At 43.0% G+C, this 22254-nt stretch overlaps 1 protein-coding gene across 3 annotated transcripts in view; it reads left to right on the top strand.

Moving 5' to 3' along the window:
• Window positions 1-22254, top strand: part of LOC122561888 (integrin alpha-E-like) — a 354449-nt gene that overhangs the window by 264976 nt on the left and 67219 nt on the right. For all 3 annotated transcript variants that reach the window (XR_006315137.1, XM_043714220.1, XM_043714221.1), the window contains one exon: window positions 22064-22130. Coding sequence is in view for 2 of the 3 variants with exons in the window: in XM_043714220.1 (XP_043570155.1) it covers window positions 22064-22130 (67 nt within the window). In the remaining variant the exon portion in view is untranslated. The remainder of the gene's footprint in view (window positions 1-22063; window positions 22131-22254) is intronic.

The raw sequence follows: 22254 nt of genomic DNA, 5'->3' as shown, positions 1-22254 counted from the left end.
TCAGTGACCTCTTGAGCTGACACTGTGCACTGGATATCTTAGTATGCTCTTTCAAACAGAGTTTGGAATTGCCTCATGTATAGTAGGTTTGCCAGATTTCTCTGGTCCAGAGCTGCATTTTTTAGCTTTAACTCAATGATTTCCCTTTTTGCTTCCACTTGTTCCTTACGGATGGTTTTTAATTCCTGCTCTGTCCCTGATAGTTGTCCTAGACAGCACATTATCACTGTGTTCTCAAGTTTGGGTCCCCACTTCCTTTGAGTTCTCCTAAAATCATCCCAATATTTCAGTCTTAGGGATCCTGGTCCTGTTTCATAGTTGCAACAAAATTTGGTCCATGTGGGCCACTCTTTCTTACTAATATACTGCCTCAGTGTGGGACAATCCTGTACTCTGGCGCCTTTCACTGCCATCTTTCCCAAGGTGAAGGATTCAATAACGAGAGGTCACGCTTTTAAGGTGAGAGGTGGAAAGTTTAAGGGGGATACACGCAGTAAGTATTCACACAGAGAGTGGTGGGCGTTTGGAATGTGTTGCCAGCAGAGGTGGTAGAGGCAGGCATGGTAGATTCACTTAAGATGCGTCTGGACAAATGCATGAATAGGTGGGGAGCAGAGGGATACAGATGCTTAGGAATTGGGTGACAGGTTTAGACAGTACATTTGGATCGGCTCAGGCTTGGAGGGCTGAAGGGCCTGTTCCTGGTCTGTAAATTTTCTTTGTTCTTTGTTCATTTTCAATTAAACTACAGAGTATGGGGGAGGATCAGACTGTGGGTACGGATTTTGCTATATTCTGGTTCTGTACCAACTTTCGGTATTATCCTTCCCTATCCCACTAGGAATCGTGTGCGCACACACACGAAACAGTCATTTGCTTGATCAGGAGTAAACACCTGTTGGCTTTATCTTTTAAAGAACAGTTCACTTTAGACCTTTCAATTCCCTTCAATTTACTTGAATTCCTGGCCTTTGCGGGGGCCGGCTGACCGCTTAACAACTGGCTCAGGCAAAATCTCAAGAAATATTAGGTTCCACAGGATTCAATCTCGGAGAGACAAAGTCACTTCTCGATGACGTCCCGTCTGAGGTGCCAAGTTGTTGTGCCTTCCACAATGTATTTAATCCTTCTATCTATCAAAGAAACTGTGAGTTGACTCTTAAATAAATAAGTATTATTGTTTATTATTAACAGAATTAATGCTATAACAACAGAATACACTATAAACTAATAGATCGATCAGAGCTCGATTATCCTGATTGATTGGACCCAATCAGACGTTGACATGTCATTGGCAGGGTGGTCCTTGGGTATCCATTCCTGGACATGTTAGGTGCACATAAGTCAGTTAGCCCCCTCTAAATATGGGTGTGAGGTGAGGTTCAGATTGTCCTGGAGATGACATTCAGGTTGAGGCCTTGGAACACTTCAACCCCAGGGCATCAATGTGGACTTCACCAGTTTCCTCATTTCCCCTCCACCCATCTTACCCCAGTTCCAACCTTCCAGCTTAGCATGATCCTCATGACCTGTCCTACCTGCCAATCTCCTTTCCCACCTCTCCGCTCCACCCTCCTTTCTGACCTATCACCTTCATCCCCACCTCCATCCACCTATTGTACTCTTGGCTACCTTCTCCGCAGTACCACCACTACTCCCATTTATCTCTCCATCACGAAGGCTCCCTGCCTTCATTCCTGATGAAGGGCTTTTGCCCGAAACGTCGATTTTCCTATTCCTCGGATGCCACCTGACCTGCCATACGTTTCCAGCACCACTCTGATCTAGACTCTGATCTCCAGCATCTGCAGTCTCACTTTTGCCTGGAGCTGCAGCCTGTCTGGATTCTGCAAAATGTTTATTAGCACAGTCACTTTGGTCAAGGCATGTTTCAGTTTCCCAGCATGCCTCATTTATTGTCCATTTTTCATAAATTCACCATTTTTGAGCAGCCTATCCAGCCAGACCTAATTGCCCAGAGGGTAGTTTAGAGTCAACCACATTGTTATGGGTCTGGAGGCACATGTAGGCCAGACCAGGTAAGATTTCCTTCCCGAAAGGACATTAGTGAACCAGAAGGGTTTTTGAGACAGTTGGTGATGGTTTCATGGTCATCATTAGACTCTTAATTCCAGAATTTTATTGGATTCAGATTCCACCATATGCCATGGTGGGATTTGAACCTGGGTCCCAGAACATTACCTGGGTCTAACAGTGCAATAATGCCACTATAAGATCATCTCCCCATAAGTAAAATTAATGCTTTATATTTTATTGACCAGAATAGCTCCACAAATTCCTGTTGTATTCTCTGATCTGTGCAAATCGTGTGGCCCTTTTACACCTTTAGAATTCTAATCTCTACTTTTCTCCCCCAATTTATTCTTTGTTCACACTTATCGCTTGTTAAATGCAAGCACCATGTCTTTTTACTTTTGTCTTTAAAACTGAAGACTGCATTGAGAGATAGAACTATCATTAAAACAAGGATTTAACAGGATACTGCATAACTTCACAGCAAAGAATTCAATACCTTTTGTGAAATCTGTTTTTATGGCAATGGACAAATCATGAGCTAAGGATTGTTTAAAAGTGAAGCTGATTTGTTCTCAGCTAATTGAACTGGTTGGAACTGGAGACAAGTTGCAGAGACAAAGAGAATGAGAAAGGTGCAGAAAGGTGTGCTGTTATTCTCTGCAGCAGAACTGTTTCCTGATGTAACAAAAAACTTGAAGAAATCAGTTACCTTTTCTGCAGCAGTGCATGCGAAATGATAAATCAGAGACAGTTTTGAAGTGAATCAGTTGCTCTGTACATCTCACAAACCAGTGGAAGTGTGAAGATTGTAATGAGGTCAGCCAGCTGGACAATGTAGAATATGAGTTCACTAATTGGGGCTGTTCGTCTTTTCCAACCAGGGAGCCCTGCATGACATATAAAAATGATGAGCATCAGAGATACTGACACTCTGATTCCTGACTCTGTATGAGGCAGTACTATAATCAAGGACAGTGTATGTGTAAATAAATGTACTTAGTCATGGGAACCAGCCTCTGTGAAGTTATTTCAGGAAGCTTCAAAAGAAAGACAACTGAACACTAAGAACTTGGCGAGCTGAAGAAGGATCATCTCAACATCAGAATCAGGGATCAAAGACCACTGAATTTACATGACAATTTTTTTTGTACCTCCACAAATAATCTGTTTTCCCTATCTGACTTTATGTGTGTAGAGTAAGGGGACGTTTATAAGGGTTTAGAGTTTTAATTAATCATGTTATATGTGAATGATTTATACCTGTTGACCTGTAGCTATAGTTTATTTTCTTATAATAAATAATAATTCCTGTTTAGTGTGGAAATCTGGTGCTATTATAACATTATTCTGAAGGTCAGGTAAATTAGAGTATGGTCTGTACTTTTAAAGCAGCTTTAATATTTGGTATAACTTTGTGAATAATAGGACTCAATTTATGTTACCTCAGCGGGTATAGATTAGTATGACTAATCCTCCCCCTTTCATTTAAGTTCCCTAGTACCCTGCAGGCAACACAGCCACTTAAGATCTTACTCTTTGCTACAGAAAAATATGTCAGTCTCCAATACTATACTGTATCAAAGTTTGTGAGAGGATTTGTAGCTCGGATGCTTGTTGTTGTGGTTCTGTTCACCGAGCTGGGAATTTGTGTTGCAAATGTTTCGTCCCCTGTCTAGATGACATCCTCAGTGCTTGGGAGCCTCCTGTGAAGCACTTCTGTGTTGTTTCCTCCGGCATTTATAGTGGTTTGTCTCTGCCGCTTCTGGTTGTCAGTTCCAGCTATCCGCTGCAGTAGCCGGTATATTGGGTCCAGGTCGATGTGTTTGTTGATAGAATCTGTGGATGAGTGCCATGCCTCTCAGAATCCTTGGCTGTTCTCTGTTTGGCTTGTCCTAAAATAGTAGACACTCTATACAGTCAACACAGGAATCCTTGGACATCATCAGAAATATACACATAGACAAGGAAGAAACTATGGTCTCATTCGATGTGTTAAGACGGACCCGCGGGGTCCTGTCTTTGCGTGTTCTTTCGGAAGGAGAGACTCACACTGGCAACTATGGTTAGACGCAGACAGCAGTTTATTCACAGAATCTTAACTGGTACAATGAATCTACAAGCATGCATTCGTTGGAGAAGGCGTTCTATCTTCTCGTTCAAACTTGACACAATTATACTTCGGGCTGCCTGGAGTCCCCAGTCAGTTCGTCTTCCCCATTGGTCCATTCATCTGCGCGCGCTGGGGATCCGTCCTCCTATTGGCCGCATCGAAGTGCCTGTCCAGCTCCTGCTGTGCTTGAAAATGGCTCAGCCATCCCCGGGAGCGGTTCCAATCCTGTATTCAATAGTTCATTGTTTCAAGGAATTACTATGCGTCTGACAGGCTAGCCATTTTCAATAGTTTCAGTTTAACTAAATTGACAATTACACTTATCAACTTTAGACTTAAATAGAGCCATTCACACTTAACAGTTACAGGCTCCGATAGAGCAATTCACACTTGTCTAATAGTTACAGATTCCGATCGGTTTCTTTATTAATCCCGAGTATCGATGGGGCAATTGATACTGGCTGATATTTACAGGCTCCAAGATTTAATTAACATTATGCATATCCCTTACAAGCTCCAGCCAGGTACTCATGCAGTCGCCAGCAGCAGCTCGCTTGGCTGTTGTTAACCATTTCAGGGCTAGAAGTGTCTGTTGCAGAACTAGTGTCACCCTCCCTAGCCCTACATTAAACACCCCAGTGAAATCTCCCCAACAGATGTAACGGCACTGTTCACCTCTATAGACAAAACCCTAACCAGAGAAACAATAGCCAACCTGCTGGACATACACAACAGACAACAAGACGAGGAACCTATCAACAAAGACTGCATACTCAAACTACTGCACCTGTGCCTCACAACACTCTTCACATTCAACAACCAAATATATGAACAAATCAACGGCACACCATGGGCTCACCCATCTCTGGACTCATAGCAGAAGCTGTAATGCAAAGATTAGAACAAACAGTTTTCCCGCAAATTCAACCCAAACTCTGGGTCAGATATGTGGATGACACCTTTGTAATCATTAAAAATACAGAAATAGAAAACATACCGGATCATCAACTCACAGGAATCAGATTCACTAGAGAGAAGAAAAGGACAAACAACTCCCATTCCTAGACGTGATGCTACAGAGAACACCGAATGGAGAATTCACCACAAAAGTATACAGGAAAGCCACACACAAAGACCAATTCCTGAACTATGAAAGCAACCACCCCAACACACACAAAAGAAGTTGCATCAAGACACTGTTCAAAAGGGCCACAACACATTGCAGCACACCAGAACTGCAAAAAGAGGAAGAAGAACACCTCTACAATGTATTCGCCAAAAACGGATACCCCTGCAATTTCATCAACAGATGCCAAGGGAAAGACAACGGAATGAGGTCATGCCACAACCCAAAGGACTAGCCACATTACCATACATCAAGAACATTTCTGAACTGACAGCCAGACTACTATGACCACTAGGACTCATAACAGCACAGAAACCCAACAGACAACAACTCACCAGGACAAAGAACTCAGCATGAGCAAAACCAACGTAGTGTACAAAATCCCATGCAAGGACTGCACAAAACACTACATAGGACAAACAGGAAGACAGCTAACTATCCGTATCCATGAACACCAACTAGCCATGACACCTCACGACCAGCTATCCTTAGTAGCCACACATGCAGATGACAAGCAACATGAGTTTGACTGGGACAACACTACTTTTATAGGACAAGTCAAACAGAGAACAGCCAGAGAATTCCTAGAGGCATGGCACTCATCCACAGATTCTATCAACAAACACATCGACCTGGACCCAATATACCGGCCACTGCAGCGGACAGCTGGAACTGACAACCGGAAGCGGCAGAGACAAACCACTATAAATGCCAGAGGAAACAACACAGAAGCTCAGGAGCTTCACAGGAGGCTCTCAAGCACTGAGGATGTTACCTATGCAGGGGACGAAACATCTGCAACACAAATTCCCAGCTCAGCGAACAGAACCACAACAATTATACTGTATCCTCCAACTACTACTCTGATCTTTGTTCCACCCCATTAGAATTACTTCCTTTACTGTGGTAACATGGTCAGTTAGTTGTTCTACACTGCAGCCCTCAATCTCATCCAAACAAGCTGAAAGTATCTTAAATCTGTTGAATAATTGCCAAAGCTGAACTTCCTCCATCCTCTGCATTCCAATACCTCATTTACAGTCATACCCTCCTATCTTAATCCCATAGTTTGCTCCTGGAAAAGTATAGGAACATAAGAACATGAGTAGTCCATTCAGCCCATGAGCCTGCTTGACCATTCAATAAGATCATGGCTGATCTTTATATCAATTATTTTGAAACCAAGGCTACCCACTGGAGGTCTGGTATTTGTCATCTGAGGATATCCACATACATCTCATCAACACAGATAACAAAATGGGTGGCTCACTGGTTAGCACTGCGGCCTCCCAGTTCCAGGTACCCAAGTTCGATTCCAGCCTCAGGGTAGAGTTTGCACATTCTCCCTGTGTCTGTGTGGGTTTCCTCCAGGTGTTCTGGTTTCCTTCCACAATCTTAAATGTGCAGGCCAGGGGTGAATTGGCCAAGTTAAAATTGCCCATCAGGGATGTGTAGGTTGGGGGTAAATGTAGAGTAATGGGGAATGGGTTTCGATGGGATACTCTTTGGAGGGTTGGTGTGGACTTGTAGGGCTGAAGGGCCTGTTTCCATGCTGTGGGGATTCTATTCTATGAAAAGATTCATTTTAAGAATGTCCATTATTCAGCAAACAAAGCAATCTTGAAACTATGAAAGATCTCCAGAGTCCCACCAGAAAGTCAAGACATCATTTTAACACTTGCTGAGCCCTTCACAACACTCTTGCATAATGAAGACGACAAAGAGACACAGCTGAAAGGGAATAGGCCATGACAGGTAAGAGGCTGCCTGACACCAAAATGTGCAGCTGTCAGAGCTGGCCAGAAAAATCAAAAGTTAATATTCACGATCCTCTACAAAAAGGGATCAAGTGATTGCTATAAGTCAAGCCCCATATTCCCAGAGTCATGTTAAATGTTAACTTTTTTTAAAGTACAAACCATTCCCCAATTTAGCTCAAATAATGAAAAATATTTCCTGGTTTCATCATTAGAATCTCTACAGTGTGCAAACAGGCCCTTCAGCCCAACAAGTCCACACCGACCCTCCAAAGAGTAACTCACTAGAGCCATCCCCCTACCCTATATTTACCCCGACTAATACATCTAACCTACATATCCCTGTGGGCAATTTAGCATGGCCAATTCACTTAACCTATATACCTTTGGACTGTGGGAGGAAACCAGATCGAACCCAGGTAAACACAGAGAGAATGTGCGAACTCTACCCAGATAGTCACCTGAGGCTGGAATTGAACTTAGGTCCCTGGTGCTGGAAGGCAGCAGTGCTGACCACTGAACCATCGTGCCACCCTAGAGATGATTTGACTTCAGCTAGCCTTTGATGTTCAGTTAACTTTCTCTAGAAGCTTCCATTGGTTTATAAGAAGTAGAGAGTCACTGATTTGCTTGGGTACTGTGTCTGATTTATCAATTCAAAAGTAACAGCTCACAGGAAAAGTAACTGGTTTTCTTCAAATTTAAATTGACTTGTCTTTGCTACTGAGAACAGTTTCTGCTGGGGGGAACAGCAGCATTACCTCTCTCTTTGTGTCTGTGTCTCTAGTTCCAGTTAGCCGAGAACAAATCAGCTTCATTTGTAAATAACTCCTCGGCTCCTGATATTCTGCAGATTGCAGGAACCCACAATCATAGCTGGATCCTCCCTATCCCACTGCAAGTTGTTTTCCAGCTCAGAGCGGATATCCTAGAACCAGACAGACAACACAGCCATTTGGACTCTCACTTTTTGCTGCAGAGAACAGTGCCAATTGCCCAGAATGAACTGACCCCCTACTGCCACAATATAACATTTGGCTCCCCCAACTTTGGTGGTTTCCTGTACCACAATGCCAGGGTCATTTCACTCATCCATCCCACCGTCCCCCACTCTCATGAAAGCACCTCATACTTGGGGCAGCATAGTGGCTCAGTGGTTAGCACTGCTGCCTCTCAGTGCCAGGGACCTGGGTTCAATTCCCGTCTCGGGCAGGTGTCTGTGTGGAGTTTGCACATTCTCCCTGTGTCTGCGTGGGTTTCCTCCGGGGGCTTCAGTTTCCTTCCACAGTCCAAAGATGTGCAGGTTAGGTGAATTGGCCATGCTAAATTGCCCATAGTGTTGGGTGCATTAGTCAGAGGTAAATGTAGGAATATGGGTCTGGGTGGGTTGCTCTTCGGAGGGTCACTGTGGGCTTGTTGGGCCAATGGGCCGGTTTCCACACTGTAGGGAATCTAATCTAATCATACTTGTTGAACAATTACAGAGATTGACGATCCTATCCTCACGCTCCCCATAAATGTCTTCCTTGCAGTCACTTCCTCGCTCTGACCATATCAGAGCATCCATCCTAAAAGGTATGACTGTCCTCTGGTACATTGAATCCAGTAACCTACCTTCTTCCCAAAGCTTCACAGTCTCTGTCGTATGCTCTCCACCTCATAAGCTCTTAACTGAAGTTGCTGAAATTTCAAACACATACTGTAAATATGTTTACCCTGAATCGCGAAAAAAGGTTCATGATGCTCTACGAAAAGGGATCAAGTGATTGCCATAAATCAAGCCTCTATATTCCTGGAGACATTTCAAATGTTAACCTTTTTAAAAGTACAGACTCTGAGCTCGCACATATTGAAATTTTGATGCACCACCTGTAATACTAATCTTAATGAATTGTTAATTAATTATTTAGTTATATTATTCACTCATTTATGTTGCATTTTACATATTATATTAACTTAACCATCAATATGTATATTATGAGAAACCTTTAGAATAGGCTTCACTTGTTAACAACCACAGCTAAAAAACAGAGTTCACAATATTTATCAAATTCCTTGCCGTGAAATTATGGAGCCACCCTGGTAAATCTCTGTTTTTGAAACCAGTTCTTCTACTTGCAATCCACAGTTTTTAAAGATGGCAAAAATAAACCAACATAAAATGAAGGATGAGAGGTTGTGCGTAGTCAGTATGAGGAGCTAGAAGTGAAATTAAAAAGCCAAATATCAAAGGTCATAATCTCTGGCTTATTACCTGGAACATGAACAAACTGGCAAAGTGCAAATAAGATTGCAGAAAGGAGTACAGAGCTCAAACACTGGTGTGCGAGAAATGGGTTCCAGTTCATGGGGCACTGATGCCAATACTTGGGAAAGTATGATCTGTAACAGTGGGATGGCCAACTCCTAGCAATATTTTCATTACACTATTAAATCAGAGACCCAGAAAATGTATGGGGACCAGGGTTTGAATCTTGCCTTGCAGAATGTGGAATTTGAATTCAATAAAATTCTGAAATTAGAATCCAACAATGACTATGAAACCATTGTTGATTGTTAGAAAGACCCATCTGATTCACTAATGTCCTTTAGGGAAGGGAACTGATATCCTTACCTGGTCAGGCTGACATGTGACTTCACACCCACAGCAATGAGGTTGACTCTTAACTGCCTGCTAAGCAATAAATGGCCAGCGATGCCCATGTCTTGTCAACGAATTAAACAAAAGCCTGATCTGTGCTGGGGTTGATGTTCCAGCAAGCTGCATAAGAAGTGAAGTTGGGAGGACTTTAAATTAGATAAAATTTAAGAAGATGTCATAATTTAAAGAGTAGAGACAAGCCATGACGGAAAGGTAATACTAGGGGAGATGTTGAACAGACCATGAGAGGAGGTGATAGAAGGTTTGCTAAAGCTCTTTAGGGAAGGAAATTCGCCATCCTAAACTGGTCTGGCCTATATGTGACTCCAGCACACAGCAATATGGTTGACTCTTGACTGCTGCCTGAAGAAGGGCTTATGCCCAAAACATCGATTCTCCTGTTCCCTGGATGCTGCCTGACCTGCTGCGCTTTTCCAGCAACACATTTTCAGCTCTGATCTCCAGCATCTGCAGACCTCACTTTCTCCTGCTGTCTGAAATGGCCTAGTAAGCCCCTCAGTTGTAACAATTGTGAGAAAGTCTCAAAAACGAAATTAAGGTAAACAGACCCCTTGCATCAACCTAGGCACCAGAAACAATATAGCCCTATGGAGCCTGCAAAGTCCTCCCTACGAACATTGGGGTGCTAAATTTAGGGGAGTTTTCTCACAGACTAAGCAAGTAACAGTTTGACACAGCCATACTCACAGAATCATACCTGACTGATGTCACAAACAGCACCTATGTTCTGTCCAACTGACAGGACGGCTTAACAGCAGTGGTGGCACAGTGGAGTATTGGCAAGTGAATGTTCCCCTGGGATGTTGAATCCAGACACCATGGCACTAGATTAACCATGGGTAAGGAATCCTTTTGCTGATTATCACATACTGTCCACCTTTGGTTGATGAATCAGTTCTCCTCCATATTGAACACCCCTTAGAGGTGGCAGTAGAGTGGCAGAATGTACTCTGGGTAGGGGATTTCAATGTCCACCACCAAGAATGGCTCTATAATAGCACTACTGATTGAGCTACTAGAGAGCTAAAGGACATAGCTGCTAGACTGGGTCTGTGGCAAGTGATAAAGGAACAAACAAGAGGGAAAAAGATACTTTACCACATCAGTACCAACCTGCCTGCTGAATGATAGTATCAGTAGGAGTAACCATGGCACAGTCTTTGTGCAGTTGCAGTCCTGCCTTCACACTGAGAATACCTTGAATTGAATTGAATTTATTGCCATGTGTACTGAGACACAGTGAAAAGTTTTGTCTTGTGGGCAATACAGGCAGATTACAGAGTTAAGTAGCATAGATAAGTAAATAATACTTAAATAGCAGCAAAAACAAAAACACAGGTACAGGCGAATGTTAAGGGTTTGTGAGTCCATTCAGTATTCTAACAGCAGTAGGGTAGAAACTGTTTTGAAACCGGCTAGTGCGTATGTTCAGGCTTCTGTACCTTCTCCCCGATGGTAGAGGTTGTAGAAAAACATTGCCAGGATGGGATGGATCTTTGAGAATGCTGGTGTCCTTTGCTTGACAGCGGGCCTGGTAGATGGATTCTATGGATGGGTGGTTGGACATTATGTGATGTTGTGTGGCACTATTACCATGCTGAATAGGACAGACTTAGAACAGATCTAGCAACTTAAGTGGGCATCCATGAGACTCTGTAGGCAATCAGTAGCAGCATGATTGTATTCCAGCACCATATGCAACATCATGATCTGGCATATCAGTCCAATAAGCCTCTGAAACACTTCCAATGCATTTTGCATGCTTCCTTAAATAAGGAAGCCAAAATTGTGCACAATAATTGAGATGTGATCTCATCAATGTCTTGCATAACCCCTTTACTACTATGTTCAATTCCTTAATAAAAAAAATCCCATTAGCCTTCTTGACTATGTGCTATATCTGTGACAAGTGCATAAGAGCACCAAAATCTCTCTAATACTCAGAATTCTGGGGTCATTCTCTATTTAAGTAAATCCTGCTTTATTTTTCTTTCTATTCGAATTTTATAGGTTTCTATGTGATCTCCTTTCATTCTTCTAAACTCCAGTGAGTGAAATTCTAACTCTTAGACATCAGTTCTGCCAGTCCATGAATCAATTTGGTAAACCTTCACTGCACGTCCTGTATAACAAATACACCCTTAGAGAAGGAGACTAAAACTGCAAGCAGTATTTCAAGTGTGGTCTCACTAATGTTCTGTATATTGGCAGCAAGATATTCATTGTTCTTATACTCTAATCCTTTTGCTATGAAGGCCAACATACAGATTGTCTTCTTTACAGCCTGCTACACCTGCATGCTTACTTTCAGTGACTGGTGCTCAAGGACAACCAGAATGTTGAACAATCCTCTTTCTCAATTTATAACCATTTAAATAATAATTTGCCTTCCCATTTTTGTTACCAAAGTGGATAACCTCACATTTATTCACATTATACTGCATCTCTCATGCATTTGCCTACTCACTCAAACTGTCCAAATCATGCTGCAACACAGAGTCATATTACATAGAAACAGACCTTCAACCCTCCATGTCTATGCCGACCAACAAACACCAAACTACACAAATCCCATTTCCTGCACTTGGTCCATAACCTACTATGCTCTGGTGTTTTAAGTACTCATTCAGATGCTTCTTAAATGTTGTAAGAGTAACCACCTCCACCACCCTCTCAGGCAGCATGTTCTATATTTCTACCGCCGTCTGGATGAATTTCTTTTCTCTCAGATCTCCATGAAATATTTACTTCTCACTTTAAACTTATGCCGTATGGTCTTAGACATATCTACCATGGGAAAAGATTCTCATGATCTACTCTGTCTATGCCTCTCATCATTTTATATTCCTCAATCAGATCCCCATCATCCTCCACTGCTTCAAGGAAAATAAATTCAACCTATCCAGTCTCTGCTTATAATTGAGACTTTTCATCCCAGGCAACATCCTGATGAATCTCCTCTGCACCCTCTACAGTGTGGGTCGCATCCTTCTGATAGTATGGCGACTAGAACTTCACACAATATTCAATCTGTGGCCTAACCAACATTTTATATAGTTGCAACAAGACTTCCTTGCACCTATGTTTTATGCCTCAGCTAATGAAAGCAAGTATGCCATATGCCTTCTTCACCACTCTGTTTATCTGTGCTGACACCTTCAGGGATCTCTGGACTTGTTCCTGAGTACTCCCTAGAAGCTTACCATTCATTGTGTATATCTTTCCTTTATTAGACCTCCCAAAATGCATCACCTCACACTTATCAGGATTAAATTCTCCTCACTGACAACAAAACCACCAATTTTCATCTGCAAACTTACTAACTATACCTTCTTTAATCATATGCAAGTTGCTAATGTACAAAACAAACAGTAAGAGTCTCAGCAACAATTCCTGCAGTATATCACTGATGGCTTCCACCATCATCCCTTGCCTCCTATTTGTAAGCCATGTTTTGGAATCAGCCTGCCTTGGATCCCATGAGCTCTTACCTTTTGTACCAGGGCAGCACAATGTTTCAGTGGCTAGCACTGCTGCCTCACAGCTCCAGGGTTCAATTCCAGCCTTGGGTGACTGTCTGTTTAGAATTGGCACATTCTCCCCGTTTCTGTAGGTTTCTTCTGGGAGCTCCGGATTCCTCCCACAGTCCAAAGATGTGCAGGTTAGGTGGATTGGCCATGCTAGGTGGGTTAGCTGTGGGGAATACAGGGTTATTTGGATGGGATGCTCTTTGGAGGGTCGGTATGGACTCAATGGGTCGAATGGCCTGCTTCCATGCTATAAGGATTCTATGAACTGCTGTTCTAGCCACAGTGTTCATTGTGGGACCTTGTCAAAGGCCTTCCTGAAGTGCATGTAAGTAATCAACTGCACTATCTCATTAATATATTTAGTCACCTTTACAAAAAAACTCAGTTAAATTAGTCAGACAGGATCTCCCTGTAACAAATCCATACTGACTATCCCTGAGCTGGCCTTACCTTCCATGTGTTGATTAATCCCATCCCTCAGAATTTTTTTCCAATAATTTTCCTACCACTGATGTCAGATTAACTGGTTTGCAGTTATCTGGTCTATCCCTGCTGCCCTTCTTGAACAAAGAAACTACATTAGCTATCCCACAATTATCTGGCACTTCATCTGTGGCCAGCAAGTATTAAATATATCTGCCAGGGCCCCCAGCAATTTCCTCCCTTGCCTCTAATAGCAGCCTGCTTTACATCTCATTAGGCCTTGGATATTAAGCACCTGTGTGCCTGTTAACATAATACCCCCCTCCTTATTAATCATAACATGTTCGAGAACCTCACCATCTCAACTAAAATCCTATTTACAACATCTTATTTAAGACCTCATCCATATCCACTGACTCCACGCACAGGTTGCCCCTTTAGTCTCTAGCAGATCCCACTGTTTCAATATACTCATAAAAAGCCTTGGGGTTTTCTTTAATCCCATCTGCCATACATACTTTGCGGCCCTTCTTTCCCTCCTAAATTTTTAAGCACCTCCTATACCCTTGATAGAACCATAGAATCCCTACAGTGTGGAATTTAAGAACATAAGAACCAGGAGCAGGAGTAGGCTGTCTGGCCCTTCAAGCCTGCTCCGCTATTCAATAAGATCACAGCTGATCTTTTCATGGCACCAGCTCCATTTACTTACCCTCTCACTTTAACCCTTAAGTTCTAGAACATAGAACATAGAAGAATACAGCGCAGTACAGGCCCTTTGGCCCTCGATGTTGCGCCGATCCAAGCCCACCTAACCTATACTAACCCACTATCCTCCATATACCTATCCAATGCCCGCTTAAATGCCCATAAAGAGGGAGAGTCCACCACTGCTACTGGCAGGGCATTCCATGAACTTACGACTCGCTGAGTGAAGAACCTACCCCTAACTTCAGTCCTATATCAACCCCCGCTTAATTTAAAGCTATGCCCCCTTGTAATACCCGACTCCATACGCGGGAAAAGGTTCACACTGTCAACCCTATCTAACCCCCTAATCATCTTGTACACCTCAATCAAGTCACCCCTAAACCTTCTTTTCTCTAATGAAAACAGCCCCAAGTGTCTCAGTCTTTCCTCATACGATCTTCCTTCCATACCAGGCAACATCCTGGTAAACCTCCTCTGCACCCGTTCCAGTGCCTCCACATCCTTCCTATAGTATGGCGACCAAAACTGCACACAATATTCCAGATGCGGTCGTACCAGAGTCTTATACAACTGCATCATGACCTCCGGACTCCGGAACTCAATTCCTCTACCGATAAAAGCCAGTACGCCATATGCCTTCCTCACCGCACTATTTACTTGGGTGGCAACTTTCAGAGATCTGTGTACATGGACACCAAGATCCCTCTGCTCATCCACACTACCAAGTATCCGACCATTAGCCCAGTACCCCATCTTTTTGTTATTCTTCCCAAAGTGAATCACCTCGCACTTAGCTACATTGTATTCCATCTGCCACCTTTCTGCCCAGCTCTGCAGCTTCTCTATATCCTGCTGTAACCTGCCACATGCTTCCTCACTGTCAACAACTCCTCCGACTTTTGTGTCATCCGCAAACTTGCTCACCCAACTTTCTAACCCCTCTTCCAGGTCATTTATAAAAATGACAAACAGCAATGGTCCTAAAACAGATCCTTGCGGAACACCGCTAGTGACGGCACTCCATGAAGAAACTTTGCCATCAACTACTACCCTCTGTCTTCTTCCATCCAGCCAATTCCTAATCCAAACCTCCAACTCACCCTCAATGCCATATCTCCGTATTTTCTGCAGTAGCCTACCATGGGGAACCTTATCAAACGCCTTACTAGAATCCATATATACCACATCTACCGCTTTGCCCTCATCAACCTCCTTCGTCACCTTTTCAAAGAATTCAATAAGGTTTGTGAGGCACGACCTTCCCTTCACAAAACCATGCTGACTATCCTTGATCACATTATTCCTATCCAGATGTGCATAAATCCTATCCCTTACAATTCTCTCTAAGACTTTGCCCACAACAGAAGTGAGACTCACCGGCCTATAGTTGCTAGGGTTATCCCTACTCCCCTTTTTGAACAAGGGAACCACATTTGCTATCCTCCAGTCTTCTGGGACTACTCCTGTAGACAAAGAGGACATAAAAATCAAGGCCAATGGCTCTGCAATCTCCTCCCTTGCTTCCCAGAGAATCCTAGGATAAATGCCATCAGGCCCAGGGGACTTATCTATTTTCACCTTTTCCAGGATTTCCAACACCTCTTCTCTACATACCTCAAAGCCATCCATTCTACTTATTTGTGACTCAGTATTCACATCGACGACATCTTTACTGTTCAAAGAATTATCTTTTAGCTTTAAAAACATTCAATGAGGAAGCCTCAACTACTTCATTGGGTGGAGAATTCTACATTATCCCAACCCTTTGGATGAAGAAGTTCCTTCTCAATTCAGTCCTAAATTAGCTCCCCCTAATTCTGAGGCTGCACCCTCTTGTTCTAGTTTCACCCAGCTGTGGAAATAACTTCCCTGTTTCTATCTTATCTATTTCCTTCATTTTTTTGTATGTTTCTATATGATTCCCCTCTTCATTCTTCTGAATTCCATTGAATATAATCCCAGTCTACTCAGTCTCTCCTCATAAACCAACTCTCTCAACTCCAGAATCAACCTAGTGAATCTCCTCAGCACCCCTCCAGTGCCAGTACATTCTTTCTCAAGTAAGGAGACCAGAACTGCATGCATTATTCCAGGTGTGGCCTCACTAGTGCCCTATACAACTGCAACATAATCTCCCTGCTTTTAAGTTTAACACCTCTAGCAATGAAAGACAAAATTCCATTTGCCTTCTTAACTAACTGTTGCATTCTGCGATTCGTGCACAAGCACACCGAGGTCCCCCGGCACAGCAGCTAGGTGCAATTTTTTTACCATTCAAATAATAGTCCTTTTAACTGTTATTCCTACCAAAATAGATGACTTCACATTTATCAGCATTGTACTCCATCTGCCAATTCTTTGTCCACTCACATATCCCATTGCAAAGTTTCAGGATCCTCTGCACATTTTGTTCTACCATTCATCTCTGTATCATCTGCAAACTTTGACACATTGCACCAAATCATCTATGATTTGTCTCCAACTCCTAATCATCTATGTAAATTATAAACAATTGCAGATCTAGGATAGCTTGCTTCCTTGTCAGTTCCATTACATTCAACCTTATTCTCTGTAGAACCAATATCATTTCTCACAACTGCCTTGATGTCAGAGCTACACCACCTCCTTACCTTCCTGTCTGTCCTTCTGAATAGTGTGATACCACTGGTTATTTAATTCCTAGTTGTGACCATCTTGTAATCGTGTCTCCGTAATGGCTATTAAATCGTACTCATTCGCAATGATTTGTGCTGTTCAAGTAAAATGCCTTTACGCTAGTAATAATACCTTCGTTTTAATTCTCACATCTCCATTAATAATAGCTCCTGAGTTTTCCTTCCTTTTAACTTCATTCATCGTCTTCAATGTTTTAAACCCACTTGCACACATGCTAAACTGCTGCTTTCTTTTCTAATTACCATTATACTTCCTGTTGCTTTCCCCTTCCCTTCCTCCCATTTAGATTAGATTCGATTACATTACAGTGTGGAAACAGGCCCTTCGGACCAACAAGTCCACACCGACCCGCCGAAGCGCAACCCACCCATACCCCTACATTTACCCCTGCACCTAACACTACGGGCAATTTAGCATGGCCAATTCACCTTACCTGCACATCTTTGGACTGTGAGAGGAAACCGGAGCACCCGGAGGAAACCCACGCAGACACGGGGAGAACGTGCAAACTCCACACAGACAGTCGCCTGAGGCGGGAATTGAACCCGGGTCTCTGGCGCTGTGAGGCAGCAGTGCTAACCACTGTGCCACCGTGCTTAAAATTGTAGTGACCACCCTATTTATCCTTTTCGCCAGATCGGTTCAGATGGAGTTTGTCACAACAGTACAGATCTGTCCTGTTCCAAAATCGATGCCACTGTCCCATGAAATAGAATCACTCCTTTAGCCACATGTTTACTTCCCTAATTTTCCTCATTTAGCCACGTGTTTACTTCCCTAATTTTCCTATCCCTATGCCAATTTGCATGCAGATCCAGTAATAATCCACAGATTGAGAATCTGTTCCTTAATTTCATTCCTCGTGCTTTGTAATCCCCAAACAGGTCCTCCTTCCTAGCCCTGCCCATGTTGTTTGTCCCAACATAGACCACAACATCTGGACCCTCGCCCTCCGGCTCCAATATCCTTTCAAGCCTTGGATGTAGGTTTGCTCGCTGAGCTGGAAGGTTCATTTCCAGACCTTTCGTTACTCTACTAGGTAACATCTTCAGTGGGCCTCAGGCAAAGCAATGCTGAAAATTCCTGCTTTCTGTTTATATGTTTGGGTTTCTTTGGGTTGGTGATGTCATTTCCTGTGGTGATGTTATTTCCTGTGGTGAAGTCACTTCCTGTTCCCTTTCTCAGGGGGCCTAACTCAATGTGTTTGTTGATAGAGTTCTGGTTGGGATGCCATGCTTCTAGGAGTTCTCATGCGTGTCTTTGCCTTGTCCTAGAATGGATGTATTGTCTCAGATGAAGTTGGTGTCCTTCCTTATCTGTATGTAAGGATATTAGTGAGAGAGGGCATGTCTTTTTGTGGCTAGTTGGTGTTCATGTATCCTGGTGGCTAGTTTTCTGCCTGTCTGTCTAATGTAGTGTTTGTTACAGTCCTTTTCCCGGTATTTTGTAAATGACATTAGTATTGCTTGTTGTCTCTGTAGGGTCTTTCAAGTTCATTAGCTGCTGTTTTCATGTGTTGGTGGGTTTGTGGGCTACCATGATGCCAAGGGGTCTGAGTAATCTGGCAGTCATTTCCAAGATGTCTTTGATGTAGGGGAGAGTGGCTAGGGTTTCTGGATGTGTTTTGTCTGCTTGCTTGGGTTTGTTCCTGAGAAATCAGCGGACTGTGTTCATTGGGTACCCATTCTTTTTGAATGCACAATATAGGTGATTTTCCTCTGCTCTACGTAGTTCCTCTGTGCTGTAGTGTGTGTTGGCTCGTTGAAAAAGTGTTCTGACACAGCTTCGTTTGTGGATGTTGGAATGATTGCTTCAAGCCGGTCAAAGAAAGCCTTCACCCTCGCACCGGGCAGAGAACACACTATGCAGGACTGCAGGACTGTCGATTCTGCTTACAAAGGATGCTATTAATCCCCCTATTATAGAGTGCCCACAACTACAACTTGACTTTTTGCTCCCCCTTCTTGAATGGCCTCCTGTACCACGGTGCACTGGTCAAATGGATCATCCTCTCTTCAGCCTTTTTCCTCATCCTCACAGGGAACAAGTACCTCATATCTGTTGGACAAAGTCAAGAGCTGAGAGTCCTCTGCTGTCGAATCCAGGATTCCCCCACCTGCCTCACTTGCAATCACACCCTGCTGTTCCTGATCACTGAGCTCTTAATCTACCAGGTGTGACCGTCTCCTGAAACAAAGCATCCAGGTACTTCTCCACCTCCTGGATTTGAATCTTGGATTCCAGCTCATTAGCTCTGAGCCAAAGTTCTTTGAGAAACCAACACCTGCTATAGATATGATCACTGCAGTTCACAATGGGATCAGTCACCTTACAGATACAGCTACAGCACATCACCTGCCCAGCCTTCTCTTCTTAGTTAATTATTTTATTAATGAGTTAATTACTTTATTAATACTTCTTTGTTGTGTTCTTTTTCAAATTTAGTGCAGATTTCCTACCAGTCTCTTCCCTGTGACATCACTCCAGTGTTCTTTCACAGCTTCATTGTGCCCTGAGCTCAGTTAGGTTTATACTTGCTTTGTGCTGCTGCTCCATCCTCCGACTGCTCCCTGCAGACTCTGAAGCAGGTCATTTGGTCCATCACGTCCACACCGACTCTCTGAAGAGCATCCCACCCAGAGCCCCCAACCCTAACCCCCGCCTCACACACCCCCCCGAATCCCTGTAACCATCATTTCCCATGGCTAATCCACCTAACCTACACATCTGTGGACACGATGGGCAACTTACCCACCTATCGTACATTCTCCCTTTATCGTGCCTGAATCCTCTATACCCTGGAATATTGAGCTGCCAGTCCTGTCCTGCATAGAATAGAAGAGCAAAGAAGTGATGTTGAATCTATATAAGACACTTTTTATTTCTCAGCTGGAGTATTTTCTACAGTTGTGAGCATCACATTGTTGGAAGGATGTGAATGTATTAGAGACAATGCAAAGCAAAGTTTAAAGTTGTTGGGTGGTTGTTTTCAACCAGTGCAGATGCAATTGGCCAAAGGGCCTTGTTCTGTGCTGTAAACCTCAATGGCTGTGAGACATCTATGACAGGAAGTGATTTACAAGAATGATTCCAGGGATGAGAAATTTGAGCCAAAATGATAGATTGAAGAAATTGGGACTATTTTTCTTGGAGAGAAGAGGACTGAGAGGAAATCAGAGAAAAAAGCTTTTTTTTACAGCGGGTAGTTAGGTTATGGATTGCACTGCCTGGAAATTTGGGGGAGGCACATTTAATTAAAGCACTGAATAGAGCATTGGACAATTATTTTAATAGAAATAGTATTCAAGGGTATGGGAAAAAAGTAGGAGATTAATACTAAGTGTTCATTTGAAGGGCTGGCACAGGCACAGTGGGCTGAATGACCTTATTCTTCCCCCTAAATCTTGTGTGGTTCTGTGAATTTTGTACATCTCCCTTCATCCTCCTCTGTTCCAAAGAGAACAATCTTAGCTGACTCAATCTTTCCTTAGATCTACATTTTCCCAGTTGTGTCAACATAAATCATAAATCTTTTCCAAATCCTCTCTTGTGGAATTGCATCTTTTCTGTAATGAGGTGACCAGAACTACACACTGTGGTCAAGTTGTTCCTGAACTAATACTTTGTCAAAGATAACCTCTCTGATCTTATCCTTTGCTAATAAAGAAAGGACTTCATATATCTTCTGAACTACCTTGGCAAGCAGTCCCATTACCAGTGATCTGTGGGGTATTTATTCCAAAATGCTTCATTTCTTCTGCACTTCTGAATATTTTCCAAATAATCATGTGTTCTTTTCCTTGTTTGGGCTCTCCAAATTTACCAGTCATATTTCTCAGGGTTGAGTTTCCTTTCTTATCTAACACGTAAGTACATGGATTTCTTGTTGGTGGAAATACATTGGAAAGACAGTTATTGTTATTTCTGATCTCTGAAATGTCCTTGTAACCACTGTATTTATACAGCAGCCATGGTCAGATCTGAACCCATGTCCTCAAAGCCTTTACATTATTGGTCCAGTAGCATTGTCATTATGCCACTGAATTATATTGCTGTGTCTTCTCTATTTTCATTGGACTTAATTCAGAGAACTCCTCTGTAACAGCACTGGGAGAAAGTGAGGACTGCAGATGCCGGAGATCAGAGTCGAGGGTGTGACGCTGGAAAAGCACAGCAGGTCAGGCAGCATCCGAAGATCAGGAGAATTGACGTTTCAGGCATAAGCCCTTCATCAGGAATAAGGCTTAAGGTTCAGGGCTGAGAGATAAAAGGGAGGAGAGTGGGGTTGGTGGGAGATAGCTGGGAAAGCGATAGGTGGACGAAGGTATCGGAGAAGGTGATAGGTCAGAGGGGGCAGTGATGGACGGATCCGGAAGGCAGTGCTGAGTTGGAGGCTTGGAACTGGGATAATGTGGGGGGAGGGAAAATGAGGAAGCTGTTGAAATTCGCATTTATCCCGTGTGGTTGCAGGGTCTCAAGGTGGAATATGAGACATTCCTCCTCCAGGTGTCAGGTGATAACAGTTTGGTGGTGGAGGAGGCCCAGGACCTGCATGTCCTTGATGGAGTGGGAGGGGGAGTTGAAGTGTTCAGCCACGGGGCAATAGGGTCGGTGGGTGCGGGTGTCTCAGAGAAATTCTCTGAAACGATCCACAAGAAGATGTCCTGTCCCCCTGATATAGAGGAGACCACATCGGGTGCAACAGATACAGTAGATGACATTGGTAGAGGTACAGGTGAATTTCTGATGGGCTTATGCCCGAAATGTCGATTCTCCTGCTCCTCGAATCTGCTGTAACAGCACTGTGCATGCACTGACCCCAAAAAGGCTGTGGCAGTTCAAGTTGAAACTCATTGCACCTCCTCAAGGACAATAGAGATGGACAATAAATGTTGACCTTACCAGTAATGCTTAGATCTCAGAAATGAGTAAAATATATTGTCAGCTTTGTGTTTTTTAATTGAGTGAGGCTCTGAATGAAAAAGTCATGTAAGAAGTTCCTAATTAATCAATATGTTCAATTTGTTACAGAAATCAAATAACAGAAGTTGACATTCGCAATAAAGCTGTGGATGAGACTGTGAAATATAATTTTCAGGTATATGTGCTGTGTTTGCCTGTGATTAATTCTTCATTATGGTTTGGATTAGAATTTGTTACAATCATTCAAATCTGCAGAGTGATAAAATTATTATTGCCACATCCAAACAGGTAAAACATAC

The sequence above is a fragment of the Chiloscyllium plagiosum genome, chromosome 23, assembly GCF_004010195.1.
Source record: "Chiloscyllium plagiosum isolate BGI_BamShark_2017 chromosome 23, ASM401019v2, whole genome shotgun sequence".
NCBI lineage: Eukaryota > Metazoa > Chordata > Chondrichthyes > Orectolobiformes > Hemiscylliidae > Chiloscyllium > Chiloscyllium plagiosum.
This window is presented reverse-complemented; position numbering and strand designations above follow the sequence as displayed.